Source organism: Zootoca vivipara, chromosome 17 (assembly GCF_963506605.1).
Source record: "Zootoca vivipara chromosome 17, rZooViv1.1, whole genome shotgun sequence".
Lineage (NCBI taxonomy): Eukaryota > Metazoa > Chordata > Lepidosauria > Squamata > Lacertidae > Zootoca > Zootoca vivipara.
Genome location: NC_083292.1, coordinates 37,511,075 through 37,529,066, shown reverse-complemented (window position 1 = coordinate 37,529,066; position 17,992 = coordinate 37,511,075). Strand labels below are relative to the sequence as shown.

The window sequence follows — 17,992 nt, the reverse complement described above, 5'->3', positions numbered from 1 at the left end:
TTCCTCAAAATTCTAAATAGTTGCATTAAACATTTCTAGCGTTATTGTTCCTTAATGTTTTTTGGGGGGGGGGCATATTTATCCTCATGGAAGGCAAGGGGCGGGTGGAATTAACAAACAGGAAGCTTAAGTACCACTTGTTTGGGTTTTTTCAAAAATCTTTTTTCCCTCCCTGTAGGTATGTGGGGTTTTCATGACCGGGATCTGATGCTCCGCAAAGCCCTCTATGCCCTCATGGACAAAGGGATGGAAAGGGAGGCCCTCAAGCGGCGGTGGAGGTGGCAGCAGACGCAGCAGAACAAAGAGGTGAGGCCTGATCCTGCAGGGCCCTCGTGGTATCCTTACGACCAGCCTCCACTGGCACCCGGCACTTCCTTTGGGCTGAAGCTCAGCCCAGGATCCCTTTCCTATGCCTTGGAACATAGGGATGCCCACAAATCCCAAGCGGTTTTTTAATGTCTGGGTTTCTAGTGACTTCCTTATTGTGGGAGAAAGTTTCCTGGGGGTAGGGGTGGTTCAGGACAGAGTTTTGCACCGAACCCCTAGTCGGTCAGACTGTATTCAGCAACACGTTACAGGACAGAGTCCAGAGAGTCTGCAAGAGTACAGTTGTACCTCAGAAGTCGAACTGAATCTGTTCCGGAGGTCCGCTCGACTTCCTAAACGTTCGGAAACCAAGGCGTGGCTTCCGATTGGCTGCAGGAAGCTCCTGCAGCCAATCAGAAGCCGCACCGGACATTCGAGTTCCAAAGAATGTTTGCAAACCGGAACACTCAGATCCAAGGTACGACTGTATTTCCATTATCACACACACTATATAGGCAAAATGCTCGTCATCTGACCGAGCTGCTTTCCCTCTCCCCAACCACCTTCTGCCACCTCCATCACCCCACCGTATCTCACCCAAACACAATCCTTTCAAACTTGCTCAACCATTTTTTGTTTTACTGCAGGGGTCAGCAAACTTGTTCAGCAGAGGGCCGGTCCGCTGTCCCTCAGACCTTGTGGAGGGCCGGACTATATTTTGAAGGGGGAAAAAAATCAATGAATTTCTTTGTCCCACAAATAGCCCAGAGATGCATTTTAAATAAAAGCACACATTCTACTCACGTAAAAACAACAGGCAGGCCCCACAAATAACCCAGAGATGCATTTTAAATATGTAAAAACATGCTGATTCCCGGACCGTCCGCGGGCCGGATTGAGAAGGCGATTGGGCCGGATTTGGCCCCTGGGCCTTAGCTTGCCTACCCATGTTTTACTGGATCTGCAGAGCTCTCCTTGTATCTCAGCTGGAGTTTGTTTTTCACTCTTAAGTGACTTTCCCCAGTTTTGTAAGCAGGCGTACGTGGCTGTAGGCTCGCCAATTAAGGCTAACCTAAGTTGCACCTCGTTTTCCAAGCGCCGGTCATGTCCACACAAGGCTAGCTTTAGCACCGGTTCCTCCCTGAGCATTCATGAAGCCCGGGACGGTTAGCCTCCAGGAGTGCCCCATACCCTGCAAACTTCTTCAAAGCAGCCTCGCAGTGTGGAGAGAAGCCTCTATTTACATATCTCTTTTCCCTCTCTTCCATTCATCTTCCCACCACAACCACCTTAGTCCGGCCTCGTTTACACAGAAGAGGAATGGCAAAAGGAGTGGAACGAGCTGATCAAGCTGGCTTCCAGCGAGCCACGCATGCACTACGGCACAAATGGAGGGAGCTGCGGAGGGTGAGTGTGATTTCCCCGCTCCCCCCCAGATAACACCCTGCTCTGCCCTTGAAGGCTCCCCAGAAACCTCAGGTGGTCCGTAATGCAGGAGCAGGAATGTGTCTGTCTTGCAAGAGCCACATTCAAGTGGGAGCGGATGTCATGAAACCCTACTCGATAATGATCCAGAGTAGATCCCAAGGTATAGTTAGCAGAGTAGAAACTGAAAACACATTGCAGGATTCCCCCCAAATAGATCAGAGGCAATTGCATTTCATCCAGCAGAGCATTACTGCTACTGAGGGCAAATGAGCTTCATGGTCACAAGTCCAATACATTCAAGATTGGCACTGCCCATAAGAAATCCAGTCGCAGAAGTGAAAAAAAGAAATGCAGACTGACAGACAGACAGAACCCGGTTGACAACAATTGTGAGGGTGATGTCCTTTTGAGAGCCCTGCACAGCTCAGCTTGGGGAGGATGGGAGTTGGAGTCCGGCAACAACATCTGGAAGTCCACCTGCTTCCTCATGTCCATGGTTTACAGCCACACAGGCTGGACAGCAGTGGAGGCAAACTCTAAATCAGTGTTTCTCACACTTAGGTCTCCAGTTGTTGGACTACAACTCCCATCATCCCTAGCTAGCAGGACCACTGGTTAGGGATGATGGGGGTTGGAGTCCAACAACAGCTGGAGATCCAAGTTTGGGAACACTGCTCTAAACAGGTTGTTTGAAATGCATTGGTCTGGCATCGGGTCTCTAAAATCTGATCAGATCGCCTACACTTTGGAACTCCCTGCCTCTTGATATCGGGCAGGTTTCTTCACTGTACACTTTTCAGCACCTGCCAAGAACCTTTTTCTTTAGACAAGCCTACTCAGGTGTTTAGAATACTGATGTGAGTCTTCATCTGCTCTGCATTAACAATTTCAACTTTTCAAAAGACTTAAATTGTTTTTAATTGTTCTTAGAGATAATTTTGCTTTATTCCTTTTTGGTAAACCGCTTTGAGGTCTGTTACAATCAAGCGCTGTATAGATTTTTATTACATAAATAAGTTAATGAGCAGAACAGCGCTTCGGAGGCTGCTGGTTTAGAGTCGAGGTTGGGGGCGCCTGTGGCCTCTCTCAAACGTCCCTGTGGTCCAACTCCCATCATTTCCCCTGGCCATTGGCCATGCGAGTGGCTGAGGCTCTCCAAGCTGGGCTGCCCCCTTTCTGGTCTTTGCCCCTCCCCCCATTTCCCCCAGCTTGAAGCTGTTTGCATTTTTGCATGGTGTCAACCACTCCTAAGTCAAAACGTCTTGACAGCGCTCCCCTTTCTCCCCTGCCACCCCACAGTGTGGAAGGCTCCGAGGAGCCCGTGTACGAGAGCCTGGAGGAGTTCCACGTCTTCGTCCTGGCCCACGTGCTCAAGAGGCCCATCGTGGTGGTGGCGGACACCATGCTGCGAGACTCTGGAGGGGAAGGTAGGAGCGGTGGCTGTGGAGGAAACCCAGAGAGCAGGCATCTCCTCCCTCCACAGAAGAGGGAGGCTGGGCGGCGGGCAACTTCTTCCACGGGGGTGGGGGTCAAACCAGATCAGGAATAAGAGGGTGGCTTCAGTTGCATCCCGTACATAGAGGGACCCCCAGTCCCCAATGGAGGACTTCTTGGAAGGAGGCAAGGCCCAGAGCAGGCACTCGTGCAGAGTGGCCTTGGGCAGACACTGCTGCCAAGGGTTGCTTTGAGTTCCCGCCAGCATTGCAGTAGACTGAAAGTTAACTCTTGCAGCCCACACATGAGGGGTATTTCTGTATCAACAGCAGGGTGCTAAGTTCCTTTTCACTTCTCTCTCACTCTCTCAGCATTCGCTCCCATCCCCTTTGGCGGCATTTATCTGCCCTTGGAGGTCCCTGCCAACAAGTGCCACCGCTCTCCCCTGGTCCTAGCCTACGACCAGGCCCACTTCTCTGCCCTGGTATCCATGGAGCAGAAAGAACCTCCCAAGGAACAAGGTATGTGCAGAAGGGCAGCACTTCTAAGTTCTGCTTATGCTCGGCCGAGAAAGCGGATGGATAAAAAGCTTCCATCCCTCTTGCACAACGCCAGAAGTCATGGGCATCCAGTGAAGCTGAAAGTTGGGAGATTCAGGACAGATAAGAAAGGATTTCCCCATGCAGCACAGAGTTAAGCTGTGGAACTCATTGCCGCAGGAGGATGGCCACCATTTGCCATCAAGTCTCAAGTTTGATGAGAGTGATAGGAAATCACTTCTCCAGCAAGTTATTTTAGCAGCTCCTGTCATGTTGCCTCCTGCTTTCCTTTCCTCTAAACTAAACAGTCTCAAACGCACAACCTTAACCTTAGCGGAGTCAGTAACTCCATCCCAGCTCCTGCCCAACCTCCTTTTGAACCCGAGTCTCCCTCGAGCTGGATGGTGCTGGGTCTGCTTCTGAAAGGGGTGAGCTTCTCAGCCTCTCCCCTTTGCTTTCCTGCAGCCTCCCAGCTCTTGCCTTTCCCGGCCTCTGAAAAAGCCGTTCCTTTTTTCCGCTACAGCTGTGATCCCGCTCACCGACTCCGAGCACAAGCTGCTCCCAGTGCACTTTGCTGTGGACCCCGGGAAAGACTGGGAGTGGGGTAAGGACGACAACGACAATGTCCGGCTGGCCAGGTGAGTGGGAAGGGGTCAGTTTGGGGACCACAAAGGGGTGCCGCTCGGGAGGTCGGAAGGACTCGGACAACACAGTCCGGGGAAGGCATGGTCTCATCCAGCAGGGCCTACGTTCTTAAGGAGTGAGCTTGTGCTGGGTGGGATGAGGAGGAAGGATTGATCGGTGGCGCGGGGTGGAGAGGAGGGAGGTGGCAGGCGTGGAGAGTGGCTGCCTTTTTGAAGAAGGAGAGACGGCCATCTTGGAATCTGGAATTTACCTCCGGCCCGGAACGTCTCCCGCTTAAGGGTTTCTGAGCGCCATGGTTTCAACTTGTGGGAGAAAGTCAGGTACTTGGGAGTGTTGGAGAGATCCTACAGGGAGTCTTTCAGCTCCGACTTTTGACTCGCGTCTTTCCCCGTTGTTTTCATTTAGTGTGACCCTCTCGCTGGAAGCCAAGCTGCACCTACTGCACAGCTACATGAATGTAAAGTGGATCACGTTGCCTTGCGAAATGCAGGTAAGGGAAACCTCCATCCAGTTCGGAGGAGGGCAGGTGTCCTAAAAGCCGGTTCCTGTTCTGCTCTGGCGTGGAGGGAACGCCAGGGGCTAACAGAAGACCCACCCCCCACCCCGAAAGAGGGCAAAGCAGACCCTTGCTATGTCCGCTTACCTCTCTCTCTCTCTCTCTCTCCTGCCCCACTTTCCCCAGGCGCCTCTTGCGCAGCCCGAGTCGCCGACTGCTTCCGCAGGGGACGATGCCCGGTCGGCGGCCGACTCGGGTGACTCGGACAAGGAGTCTGTGTGCAGCAGCTCAGCCAGCAACAGCGGGGGCAGCAAATGCAGCAGCAGCAAGGACAAGGAGAAGGAGAAGACCAAGAAGGAGCGGGAGAAGGACAAGGAGAAGAAGCGGGCTGACTCAGTGGCCAACAAGCTTGGCAGCTTTGGCAAGACGCTGGGCAGCAAGCTGAAGAAGAACATGGGGGGGCTGATGCACAGCCGGACGGTCAAGGGGGGCGTCAGCAACGGGCAAGGGGGTGAGACCCTGGAGAAGAAGAAGAAGAAGGGCTCCGTCAAGGTGAGGAAGGGCAGCAAGGACGAGGCGCTATCGAGTGACTCGGCCACTCCACCCGAGAAGCCGTGCGCCGTGGGCAAGGCGGCCGCCGAGAAGCCGCCGGACGGCTGCAAGTACAGCAGCGACGTCCGGCTGAGTTTGAGCATCCTGCGGGCCGCCATGCAAGGGGAGCGGAAGTTCATTTTCGCCGGGCAGCTCAAGACCAGCCACCGGCACCCGTTCCAGGAGGAGATGATCCAGCGGTACCTCTCGGATGCTGAGGAGCGCTTCTCGGCAGAGCAGAAGCAGAAGGAAGCGGAGAGGAAGGCAGCCGTGGCATTGGGCAGCAGCGGGGCGGCGGCCAAGAGGCCGGACTCGGACGGCAACCCCCTCAAAGGCGAGGAGGGCTTGCTGGGCACGGCGTACCCCCCGGGGCTCCCGCCGTACGGGCTCCAGAGCCCTGACCTGGCCGCTGTGGGGGCTAAGATGGCCGGCTTCCCATCCAGCTACTCAGGGGTCTTCACCATCCCCCGCCCCTCCATGACGGGTGGCGTGGAGGGCTCCCACCCACCCAGCTACCAAGAGAGCCGAAGGCAGCTTGCTGGCGGCCCCTGTGGCCCCCTGCCCCCCTATGCCACGTTGCCCAGGCACTGTCCACCGGGCCGTCCTCACCCATACCAGACCAGCCCTTCCCACCTGGGCGGGCGCTTCTCTCCCACCGAGACGGACACGCCCCCCGGCTACGTGGGGGCAGACTGTGACCCCTCTCCCTGCCCGGGCCTGCCCACCAACGGCTTCCGGGAGTACACGGAGGCAGGTGGCTGCTCTCCGAAAGGCGCCGAGCGAAGCAAAGCCCGGCTGCTCTACAACCTCCAGCAGACGAAATGCAAACAGCCGAACTGCAGCTTTTACGGGCACCCGGAGACTGGGAACTACTGCTCCTGCTGCTACAAGGAGGAGCTGAAGCGCAAGGAGAGGGAGAGGGAGGCCTTGATACACAGGTTCTGAAGGGCCAGGCTCCGGACTTCCTGGTCCCCGGACCCACGCGATCCGTGGGCAATGCAATAACGCGTCCTCCCTTCCCCTCGCCCCCCCTCCCCGCCTCTTCGAGGAGAAGGGCTGGCCAGTGTCAGAGGGGGCGGCAAGCTGCTGGTGGGGGGCTTGGGGTGGAAGCCGAGACACCCCTTGCTTTTGGGGGAGAGTGGAGAGAGGGCAACAAAACGCTGTTGGAGAGCAGAGAGGATTGGCAAAGGGCTGGAGGAAACGGGAAGGTTTGAGTTTTGCAGGTCGGAAGCCGTCGAACCGAGCAGATCTTCTAGACCAAAGCTTTGAATTCCAAGGGTAAAACATACATGGTGTTGAGGGGAGGGGGGCTTTCTGCCCCCGACGTGATTTTTCTTTTTTCATTTCAAAGGGATTAAACCCACCATCCCTACATTTCCCCCCCAAAAAGTTTGAAATCTTTTTTTTCTCTTTTTATTAAGTAATATTAACTGGCTTTTTTGATTTTTTAAAAAAATATTTTTAGGTTTTCTCCCACCCCCACTCCTTAAAACATGGCTTTTTTTAAGTTGGAAAAAGGACCTTTCCCCCTTTCTCTTGAGTCTCAACAGTTCTGTTACCTCCGCCTTGTCCAGATTCTGCCCCTCTCCTTCCCGCAATCCTCTCCGGTCTGTCGCAGCTAGCTTCGAAGCCTTTTTAGATGAGTTGGGCTTGAGATATTCTTTTTAAAAAGATATATTTTTTATTAAAACAAACAAAAAAGACCCTCTCTTGTAGGGAGCTGTGGGTGGGGTGGGCAAAGGGAGGGAGGGAACCATCAAGTCGCAATACTGAGTGTGTGTGTGCGTGAGAGAGAGAGAGTTTTTTACTGTGCAAAAAAGCAAAAAAACAAAAACCCGAGCCTGTTCTTGAGATGGTCATACCTACTTTGGGGGTGCGGGGTGGGAATAGAAACCAGAACTTGAATTGGTGGGGACTTCGTTAAGAGCAATAAACCTCTGCAAACAACTTGAAAACCGGGGTGGGGGGACAAAAGAGAGTTATCTGGGCATCACTGTGGTATGATTGCCACGGCCCCTCTACAACGCAGTTTACACGTGTATACAAATTCTCTTTACCTGCAGAGAATCACTTCCTTCCCGCACGAGCTGTTTTGTTTTGTTTTGTTTTGTTTTCTCCTAGACTACCTCTGTTCTGCTGAGTAGAAATAATCTGGCTCTCTTTTGCCGAGCCGATACTTTGACTGTGGGAATGATGAGTAAAATACTAAAGAATTATAGATATATATTTTTAACAGGGCTCTACATTTGTGTTAGAGGAAGCTGGGGTGGTGGGTGGTGGGTGGGAGGGATGTAAAAAACAGAAAACTAACTATACACTATATTTTTCTCATTTTGGGGGGGATTGATCCCCGTTTTCCCACAAATTCCCCCCCCCAAGCCCTTGGAAGTCTTTGCCGTTTTTAGAAAATCCCCCCCCCCCATGCACCTACCTTTGCTGCTGCAATGTGAATGTTTATTTCCCCAGGATAGGGAACAGCCTTGGAAACTTCCGCCTGACACGGGTTTGAGTGGGAGCCCACAAAAAGCGAAGAATGGGGGGAGGGGGGTGTAAAGCGGGCAAGATCCGGTGTCCAGTGGCGGTGGGGAGGTACATCTGACTCGCTGACGAGTCTCCGAAACTATGCAATTATTTTTCCACTCCAAAGCTGCCAGGGTAGGACCAAGAGGGATAATGCAAGTGTACTTAAAAAAAACGGAACGAATGAACAAAAGACGAAACAAAACTTGGGGTTGTTTTCTCAGTTCTCTGATGCTCCTTTGCGCTGCCTTAATGGGGATGGGGTGGTGCAAGGAGCAGTTTTCTTCATAGCTTCTTTTGGAGGAAGGGGTAAAAAGAATGAGGGTGCTCATACAAACCGTCGGGCTCAGCCTGTCGAGGGCTTGGCTGCCTTGTACGAAAGGGGAGTGGGATTTTGCAGGGAGGGTCCTCTCCCAACCCCATGTGGGACGGAGGCTCTGCCCCACCCGTCCACCTTTGCTACGGTCGGGGCGGTGTCCACTGACAATTTCAAATCTTCACGGATTTCAGAGCTGATGGCTTATTTTTCCCTGGTCAGGGGTGGCTGCGTGGAGCTAGCAGAAGACTGGAGTGGGGGGTGAATGATTAGGACGCGGAACTCCCTGTGTGCAGTTCTCCACTCTGATGGAAGAGGCAAAGGCCTGTGCAGAAATGAGGAGCCTTTTGCTTTCCGGACGTGGCTGAACTACAACTCCCATCTGCTGTGGCGAGGGAGTTGTAGCGGTGGGGCGAGAGGCGGTGATGGGAGTCGTAGTTCAGCGGCACCTGCGATCTCCTGGGTCAGGAGAAGGATGGAGAGCCTTCATCCCTCCAGCTACCATAACCTCTGGCCCTCGGCTATGCCAGCTGATGGGAGTCGAGGGCCGCAGACATTGCTCCTCCCTTTATTTCATTGGGTAAACAATTTGGGTGCTTGTTCCTGGGGGGGGGGGGTGTCTAGCCAGGCAACTTGGGCCTCTTCAGTGGAAACACCTGGAGAGAGAGGGAGAGGGGGGGGAGAGAGAGAGTACCCCAGGTAATTTTCGATGCCTGAAGCATCCTTTGCTAAATAGCAAGAAACCCTTTGAAGGAAGGCCGCCTTGAGTTGTGCTCACAGCTCCATAACGCACATAGTTAAAATTACAGTAAAGATATTGCTGCCCAGCTGGGAAGTAGCCGAATTTTCTTTGCTCGTGATGTGTGGGCTGTGTGTGTGTGTGTGTGTATATACATGTTCTTTTCCACCCCCTAAAAAATCTCCCAAGTACAGGCATAGGCAAACTCCAGATGTTTTGATGCTACAATTCCCATCATCCCTGACCACTGGTCCTGTTAGCTAGGGATGGTGAGAGTTTTAGTCCCAAAACATCTGGAGGGCCGAGTTTGCCTATGCCTGCCCAAATATATTTTCCTGGGGCTTTTCCTTTTGGATGAAACGGTTGCATCTCTTGTCATCTTTCTGCATTCATCTTTGAATGGTTTTGGGTTTTTTTTTTTGCAAAGTTTGATCTGTATTTTAAACGAACACCCCTCTGGATGAATCGGGCCATTAAAGGTGGATACGTGTATGTATGTAGTCTGGAAAAGGGGAATGGCGAGGTTGGAAGATTTGATCATGGAAGGTTTTGCAGCCATTTGGAAACCACCAGCCCCCCCCCAAAAAAAGTAATTTTTTTTTTCATTTTAATATTAACCCAAGTTTCCCACCTGCTAGAGCAGGCACCCCCAAACTACGGCCCTCCAGGTGTTTTGGCCTACAACTCCAATGACCCCTAGCTAACAGGACCAGTGGTCAGGGAAGATGGGAATTGTAGTCCCAAACATCTGGAGGACCGAAGTTTGGGGATGCCTGTGCTAGAGTATCATAAGGCCAAAATTAGGGTGACCTCCATTCATTTTTTTATTTGCATTATGACAGCATGGTTGGCACCCACCCAAGTCCTTGCTTAGACCCTGTTGAAATTAATGGACCTAAACTAGTCGACAGGGATGAATTTCTAGGGGTCTACTCTGCGTAGAGCTAACAAGTGGCTTACAGCCCTTCCCCCCTCCAACTGAAAAATTGTAATTTCTTCAGATCTCGCCTCAATGGTTAGTCACTGGTCTCTTGTGTCTGGTCTTATTTCATTAATAATATTATTGTTTCTGTAATTAGGTTGTAGTACTTTAAAAAAAAATCAAGGGTAGAAATGGACTTGAAGCATTTTTGAGTTTGTTTTTTTCTAAAAAAAAGTATTTTTCTTCTGTAAACACCAGAGTGCAAACTAACGCCCAAACTCCAAAGCCTTCCCGCCTTAATGACGTCATGATGAATTCTAATTAATTAACTTTCTCATACGTGGGGGGGGGGACTGAATCAGTGTAGCTGTGTCTGACTGTCTTTAGTTTTTTTAAAAAAATAAATCAATTTTTTTATAATATTCCACCTTGTTTCCTTTATGGCGAACATCTCTTCCCACCCTAACCTCATTCTTCATTCCTTAAAAGGGAATATTTAAAAAAGACATCTTATTTATTGAACTGATGCAAACCCCTTCTTCGTTCCCCCCCCCTAAAAACCCATTGCCTAGGCAGCTGAAAACTACAATTAAAATGTTTTATGGTACACCCCCCCCTTTTTTTTCTTTTTAGAAAAGGCTAGGTTGCAAGAGGGAGAGTTAAGCAGTCTGAATTTTCAAGCACCTTTTCATTTCAGAAACATACATTTTTTTTCCCTTCTAGAAAGGTGAGGTTTGTGGTTTGTCTATGTATGTTTGTTTGGGGGTGGGGGTGGGGAGAAGAATGGTATGTTTGATTGTGGTCCAGCCCCCTCTGGTGGTCAGGAGTGGTTCTGCCACACTACGGCCACAAGTTTCCCCTCTGGGTTTTTTTGAAGGGGGGGAGGGCTGGGGTTGGAAATTAAAACAAAAACACAGTTTGGCACACTTTCTTGTGCAAAGGAAGGAAATGGGGTGAATCCCAAGCTGTGGCTCTTGACATTTCTTATGCTAGGACATCCGCTGGACTGTCCCTTCCTCTCCCCCCCCCCGCCCTTCAATAGGTTAGAGTGGTTGGGATGAACCCAAGTACTGTCATTGCTGAGTCTAGAGGCATAAACGTTTGAAAAAATATATAAAAAAATAAATATATATATATAGAAATATGCACAACAATACATTTTGCACAGCAAAAAAAAAAAGCCTCATTGGACAACGGTTTTTAGTTTCGTTTATTCTATGCGAGCTCATTAACTAAGGTTCTGTCTCAGTTTCTTTCAATTTGCTTTTTTTCTGGAGTGGGGGGGGAGATAGAATGACTGTGGGGTTTGTTTGTTTTTGTTGTTGTTCCAAGGGATTAATTTTAAAAAGTCCAGGGTATAACTTTAACCAGCTTGTAGAGTCTCCATAGAAAGGTTTCTCTTTTATGGGTTTTTTTTCCTGCTAGTTGTCCGAGAAGTGACCTGAATTAATTCTCCCGTTGTTGTTGACAATAAAAAAAACTATTTTTAAAGAAACCGCAACTTTATTTAAACATATATCGGTGTGGGCAACTTTTTATTTGCTTTGCTCCTGCAGTGCCTCAACTGAACGCTAGGGGTCGCTTGCTGTCCGGTCTCACTTAAAACTCTATAATTTCTGGTTGGCTTGTTTTTAACATGTTGTGAATCAGCTCAGTGACTCATAGGGAGGGAAGCTGGTGTGCAGCAGAGGAGCCTCCGGGGCACAGAAAGAACCATAGAGTTGAAAGGGGCCCCTAGAGTCATCTAGACCAACCCCCTGCATTGCATTCCACCACCCAGCGCACAGATCAGCCCTTGGGGTTTGCAGATGGCGGGGAGCCTCTTAATGAACCTGCCCTGGGACAGTCCCCCAATATATTTTCCCAAGGGGACGTGGGTGGCACTGTGGTCTAAACCACTGAGCCTCGGGCTGGCAGGTCGGAAGGTCGGCGGTTCGAATCCCCGCGACAGGGTGAGCTCCCGTTGCTCTGTCCCAGCTCCTGCCAACCTAGCAGTTCGAAAGCACACCAGGGCAAGTAGATAAATAGGTACCACTATGGCGGGAAGTTAAACAGCATTTCCGTGTGCTCTGGTTTCCGTCACGGTGTCCCATTGCGCCAGAAGTGGCTTAGTCATGCTGGCCACATGATCCGGAAAGCTGTCTGTGGACTAACGCCGGCTCCCTCGGCCTGAAAAGCAAGATGAGCACCGCAACCCCACAGTCGCCTTTGACTGGACTGAACCATCCAGGGGTCCTTTACCTTTTGACCTATATTTTCCCACCAGAGGCCATTGGTCAAGAGGGCATACGCACAACCAATTCAATGTATGAAAGCTGCCTGGCCAGGCTGGTAACTGAACAGTGCGATGGGTCTTCCCCTCCACCAGAGGGCAGTAGGCAGCTCAGGGGTATCCATACTGTGTCCCCTGCTAAGCTTACAGCTGCTCAGTCTGCCCAATGGTAGGGCCTGCCTTCATAGAAACAGAAGGTACCTGGTCATCGGATCAAGACCTTATACCGAGTTAGCCCAGGGGTCCAGTATCTCAGGGTTGTCTACACTGAGTAGTAGCTGCTTTCCAGGGTTTCAGAAATGCATCTTCCCAAGCACGACTTGGAGGGGCCAGGGATTGAACCTGAGACCTTCTGCATGCCAAGCAGGTGTCCTACCCACCCAGCTGTGGTCCTTGTTTGCAGTCGGGCTTCGCTGCAACTCCCTTTACTTGGGTCAGGGCCCTCTGAATTTAGGACAAAACGGAACGGGCTTTAAAATGGTCCATCTGCCCATCTGCGGCTACTTATTTTCCACTTTCTGCTTTTGAGGGCTGGGAAACGCCTTTTTGGATCTGGATGGGCGTGGTGGAAGCCCAAACCCAGTCCTGGGACGTGTTTTAAAGGTCAGAGACGAATGCCGGAACATCTGAATCATCTTAAAAGCAAGAGGAATCTTGGAATCCCATCACTGCAAGAATGTGGGGTTTCTTAGGGGGGGGGGTTAGTTATGGTGTGACGCAGCCGCTACTTTATAGACTGGTGTTTTTCAAATCCTCTGGGGTTTGGCAAGAGACCGCTGCTTCAGAGCTGGACCTGCATAGATAGATTATGATAACACAATTGGTCCAAACAGAAAGAGGGGGCAGGAATTTCAAGCCATTTCCAGTTGATTCATTTGAACCAGAAGTGAGGAACACTGCCCTCGCAAGATCTCGCAGTCAGGGGCCACATTTCCTTCTGGACAACTTTCTGAGGGCCGCATACAGAAATAGAGAAATGAATAAAACTTTGCCCTTTTACTTTCAGCTAATTCCTCTCTCTGTCCTGTATCTGGAGAGGTATCTTCCAACTTCCAGAACACTTTCCAGCCAGGCAAAAAGTGCCCTGGGTGCAAAGGGGGACCGGTGAGGAGAGCCTAATAGAGAGGTCTGGAAGGGCCACAGCTTCCCCACCTCTGATCTGAACATGCACACACTGGTTTTTCCTGTATCTCGTCCCCTGCTTTTCCACACCAAGAGACAAATGTACGGTAATCTTTGGTTACCTGCCTGGGACGCGTCTGCAGGAGGCCAAGGTCTTCTGTTGCTTGCTTTTCCTTGGGCTCTGGTTACATGGGAAGGAACATTTTGTTGTGTTCATATTGCAGAGGCCTCTCACGTGAGATGGTGCCCCTCTTCAGGGAGGCCTTACCCCACACCAAGGGTAAGAAAACACCCTTGGCTTTTTGTCGTCCCCCCTCCCTTTCCTGGTGTCCTTCAAATTAGACACACACACACAAATACTGGGGTATCTTCCTAATCGCCCTGGCCTCATCTAGCTCAATACTGTTCTCACTAACTGGCAGTGTCTCTCTGGGGCTTTGAGCTGTGATTCCTTCCTTGTAGCGGGTTGGGCTAGATGACCCTAAGGGTCCCTTCCAACCTACAGCTCTGTGATGGAATCGAAGGAGGATGGGGACATTTTAAAGGGTCGATTTCTCTTCTCCCACCCTCCTGTGCAAGTGCAGCGCCCTTCCCCAAGCAGAGATGGGTCTCTGGATCGAAATTAGGGTGCCTCTTTACAGATATGGTTTGGCATTTCACACACACACACACACACACACACACACACATCACTGGCTTCCTCTTTTAACTTCCTATCACAAACAGCGATGTTTGCCCAATCGGCTTTCTCCTCCCTCTCGCAGAAGAAGTGAAGCTCACACCATTTGGCCGCTTCAAGCCAATTACGTGGCCTTAATCCGATAAAGTCTGTGTGATTTCTCATGACAGGTTGCCCTTTCGGTCAAGATCTAGGCTGTGCACTTATCCTTTTAATTCCTGGGATGGAGAGAGAAGGTGATGGAAGACACTGATTATTCCTAGCAGCCTTGTCTCATACTTGGTGTGGATCAGAAATTCTAAGAAACCCGAACAAATCTGCAGTTTTGAAATCAGTGCAGCTTTGAAAGGCTCAGTCTGCCACCATCTTGATTCGAAATGGCATCCAATCTTTCCCCCCCAAAATAGCTGAAAACCTGTTCCTTGATTTCAGGCCCCATCGTGCAAAACTGGGTGTTGATATCTTAAAGTGGTTTTCAAATGCATAGTGAATAAACAACTTTCCAAAATTGTTGTTGTTTAGTCGTGTCCGACTCTTCGTGACCCCATGGACCAGAGCACGCCAGGCACTCCTGTCTTGCACTGCCTCCCACAGTTTGGTCAGACTCATGTTCGTAGCTTCGAGGACACTGTCCAACCATCTCGTCCTCTGTCATCCCCTTCTCCTTGTGCCCTCCATCTTTCCCAACATCAGGGTCTTTTCAAGGGAGTCTTCTCTTCTCATGAGGTGGCCAAAGTATTGGAGCCTCAGCTTCAGGATCTGTCCTTCCAGTGAGCACTCAGGGCTGATTTCCTTCAGAATGGATAGGTTTGATCTTCTTGCAGTCCATGGGACTATCAAGAGTCTCCTCCAGCACCATAATTCAAAAGCATCAATTCTACGGCGGTCAGCCTTCTTTATGGTCCAGCTCTCACTTCCATACATCACTACTGGGAAAACCATAGCTTTGACTATACGGACCTTTGTCCAAAATACTTTCCAAAATACAGGGTAGATAATCATACAGTGGTCATCTAGTCCAGCCCCCTGTAATTGAGTAATCACAGCTAAAGAATCCCTGGCAGATGGTCATCCAACCTCTGTTTAAAAACCTCCAAAGAGGTGGAGTCCACGACCTTCTGAGGTACTTGCTATGTTTGTTGTTGTGCTGTTTTATTTAAGGACAATTTTCAACAACCCCTCATCAAATTAATCCCAGGTTTCATTAGAATATGTTTTTTTAAAATTATCAAAATTTATCTACTGCCTAAGTAAATAGAAACTCTTAAGAGGTTATTTTTAGCAAGCAAACAACAATAATCCATAAAATATACATGCAACAGCCCTGGATAATTTTTGGAGGAAATCGGAGTTAGGAAATGTATCAGAACATATAACAACTGCCCTGGCTTCTAGGTGAGTCATGGGTTTCTCCCCCACCACTTGTTTCCAGCAGCGGTCAGCTAGATCCTGTTTGTGGGGTGGGGTAGGGTCTCAAACATGGTCAGAAGGCATTGGCACTCCCCTGCTGCCTGTCCCCTGCCTTTGATGGTAGACTGCTTCTGAGTGGGGAGGATCCACTTAGCAACTGTGGGTTTCGCCTGGCTGCATTTAACTTGGAGGAGGAGTAGAAGAACAAATGACCCCGCTGGATCAGGCCAGTGGCCCATCTAGTCCAGCATCCTGTCCTCAGAGTGGCCAAACAGATGCCTATTGTGGGAATCCCACAAGCAGGATCTGAGCACAAGATCAACTCTTCCCCTCCTGCAGTTTCTAGCAACTGGGATTCATAAGCACTTCTGCCTCTGACTGGGGAGCTCAGAGCAGAGCCATCCTGGCTGGTAGCCATTGATCACCCCTCTCCATGAATGCTTCCAGTCCTCTTTCAAAGCCGTCTTTACTTCTGCGTGAAGAAGTCCTTTCTTTTATCCGTCCTGAACGTTCAGCTTCGTAGGGCGTCAAGGAGTTCTTAACATTAGAGAAGGAGCAAAGCTTTTCTCTCTCCACTCTGCATCATTCTATAAAGGTCTGTCACCCATCAGTGGAGCTGGGTGAGTGATGCCACTAGTTTAATTCCAGCTCCGAGTGTGGCTAATTTGGGAGGCAACAAAATAAAACACCACCACCACAAACTGGCCAGTCAATATAAAACCAAATTTACTGGAATAATAGCTGGAGTAGAGATAGGCTAGTAACTATTCAAACAACAAACATACTAAGGTGCCATGTGCAAGTCAAGACCTGGAAAGACTGTGAACATGGAATGGATAAAAGTACAACTATAAACAAATTACATGCACAGTAAACATTATATGGTTACTAGCCTATCTCTACTCCAGCTATTATTCCAGTAAATTTGGTTTTATATTGACTAGCTAGTTTGTGGTGGTGTTTATTTGTTTTGTTGTACTATTATTGTCACCACATTGATACTTCCCTTAAAAGGGCTGCCTTCAAATGTCTTCTAAAAGTCCGATAGTTTTTAATTTCTTTGACATCTGATGGCAAGGCATTCCACAGGGCGTTCGTCACTGCTGAGAAGGCCCTCTGCCTGGTTCCCTGTAGCTTGGCTTCTCGCAACGAGGGAACCGCCAGAAGGCCCTCAGCGCTGGACCTCAGTGTCCGGGCAGAACGATGGGGGAGGAGATGCTCCTTCAGGTATACTAGGCCGAGGCACCATACATTAAAAGTACTCTTATAGCACATTAAGAGTCACGGAGAATCCTGGGAACTGTAGTTTCTTAAGGCTTGCAGAGTGACCATTCCCAGCACCTTCAACAAGCTACAGTTCCCCTGGTTAGACGAATAGAGCGAAGTGGCAATCCTCAGGCTGTAGGACAAAATGTGGCCCTCCAAGGCTTTCCAGATGGCCCTCAGAACTCTCCCTAGGTAGCAACGCTCGCCGGCCCTGCTTTGCATCCTCCTCTGTATATAATTTGGGGGGGCAACCCACGTTTCGCCATCAATTGGAGCCACATGTCCGGCTTCCTCCCTCCTGCCCCAGATATATTTATCTCCCATCAAAATGTGCAGAAGGGCTGTTCTCCCTTTGGGGGCGAGAAATTCCTTCTCAGCTGAAAAGATCGCTCCAACCTCCAAGGTTTTCCAGCCTCTGGCTCCAGGCGAGTGGCTTTTCTGCGGGCTTTTTCCTCACCCACCCCACAGCACCCCATGTTTCCTGCCTCTTCGAACAGATGGTGCCTCGATGTTTTATGGGAGCCAAGCCTGCATCTCTCTTCCTTCGGAGGTGCTGCCTCCCGGCTGAAGGACTGAATCAACCAGTTGTTCTGGTTGCTGAGGAACGCCGAGATCCAGTTTCTCCAACTGAACCAGCCTCTGAGCCTGGAAATCTTACAGCCAGGCTAGGGGGCAAAGCAAAGACTTGCTGCTGGTGTCGCAGTCTTGCAAGTGGCGCTTTTTGCAGAGAGCCACAGTCCTCTAGAGTGGGCCACTGGGGTCCACGCCCTACCTGAAGACTTCCTGGAGTCACCTGATTGGCCATGGTGGAAAACGGGACGCAGTTGGTGATGCGCCTCCGCTCTGATCCGATGGGCTCTCCTTGCTATCCATTTGCCACGGCCAGTTTTAGGGCTGGGCGATGTCAGTGTAGAGCAGGCATCCCCAAACTTCGGCCCTCCAGATGTTTTGGACTACAATTCCCATCTTCCCCGACCACTGGTCCTGTTAGCTAGGGATCGTGGGAGTTGTAGGCCAAAACATCTGGAGGGCAGGGCCGCAGTTTGGGGATGCCTGGTGTAGAGAGTACTGGCCTAGGTGGTCTGGCAAATCTAAAATAAAGTAGAATAAACACCGACAAGTGGGAAACACTGGCCTGCGAGTGCTCCAACTGGAGAACAGCCTTTACCAAAGGTGTCATGGGTTTTGAAGGCACTTGAACTCAGGACGCAAGGGAGAAATGTGCTAAGAGGAAAAAGGCATGCTTGGTGAACCCTCACCGTGATCAACTCCCGCCCGGAAACCAATGTCCCCACTGTGGAAGGACG

The 17,992-nt window shown here is 50.4% G+C and overlaps 1 protein-coding gene across 3 annotated transcripts in view; it reads left to right on the top strand.

Annotated features, from left to right (window-relative positions):
* OTUD7B (OTU deubiquitinase 7B) overlaps positions 1 to 10,074 on the top strand; it is a 39,822-nt gene extending 29,748 nt beyond the window's left edge. For all 3 annotated transcript variants that reach the window (XM_035097760.2, XM_060269631.1, XM_035097761.2), the window contains exons 6-12: positions 179 to 306; positions 1,601 to 1,713; positions 3,034 to 3,161; positions 3,540 to 3,689; positions 4,231 to 4,345; positions 4,758 to 4,842; positions 5,035 to 10,074. In XM_035097760.2, the coding sequence (XP_034953651.1) occupies positions 179 to 306; positions 1,601 to 1,713; positions 3,034 to 3,161; positions 3,540 to 3,689; positions 4,231 to 4,345; positions 4,758 to 4,842; positions 5,035 to 6,384 (2,069 nt within the window). In that variant the 3' untranslated portion in view covers positions 6,385 to 10,074. The remainder of the gene's footprint in view (positions 1 to 178; positions 307 to 1,600; positions 1,714 to 3,033; positions 3,162 to 3,539; positions 3,690 to 4,230; positions 4,346 to 4,757; positions 4,843 to 5,034) is intronic.
* The last annotated feature ends 7,918 nt before the right edge of the window (positions 10,075 to 17,992 follow it).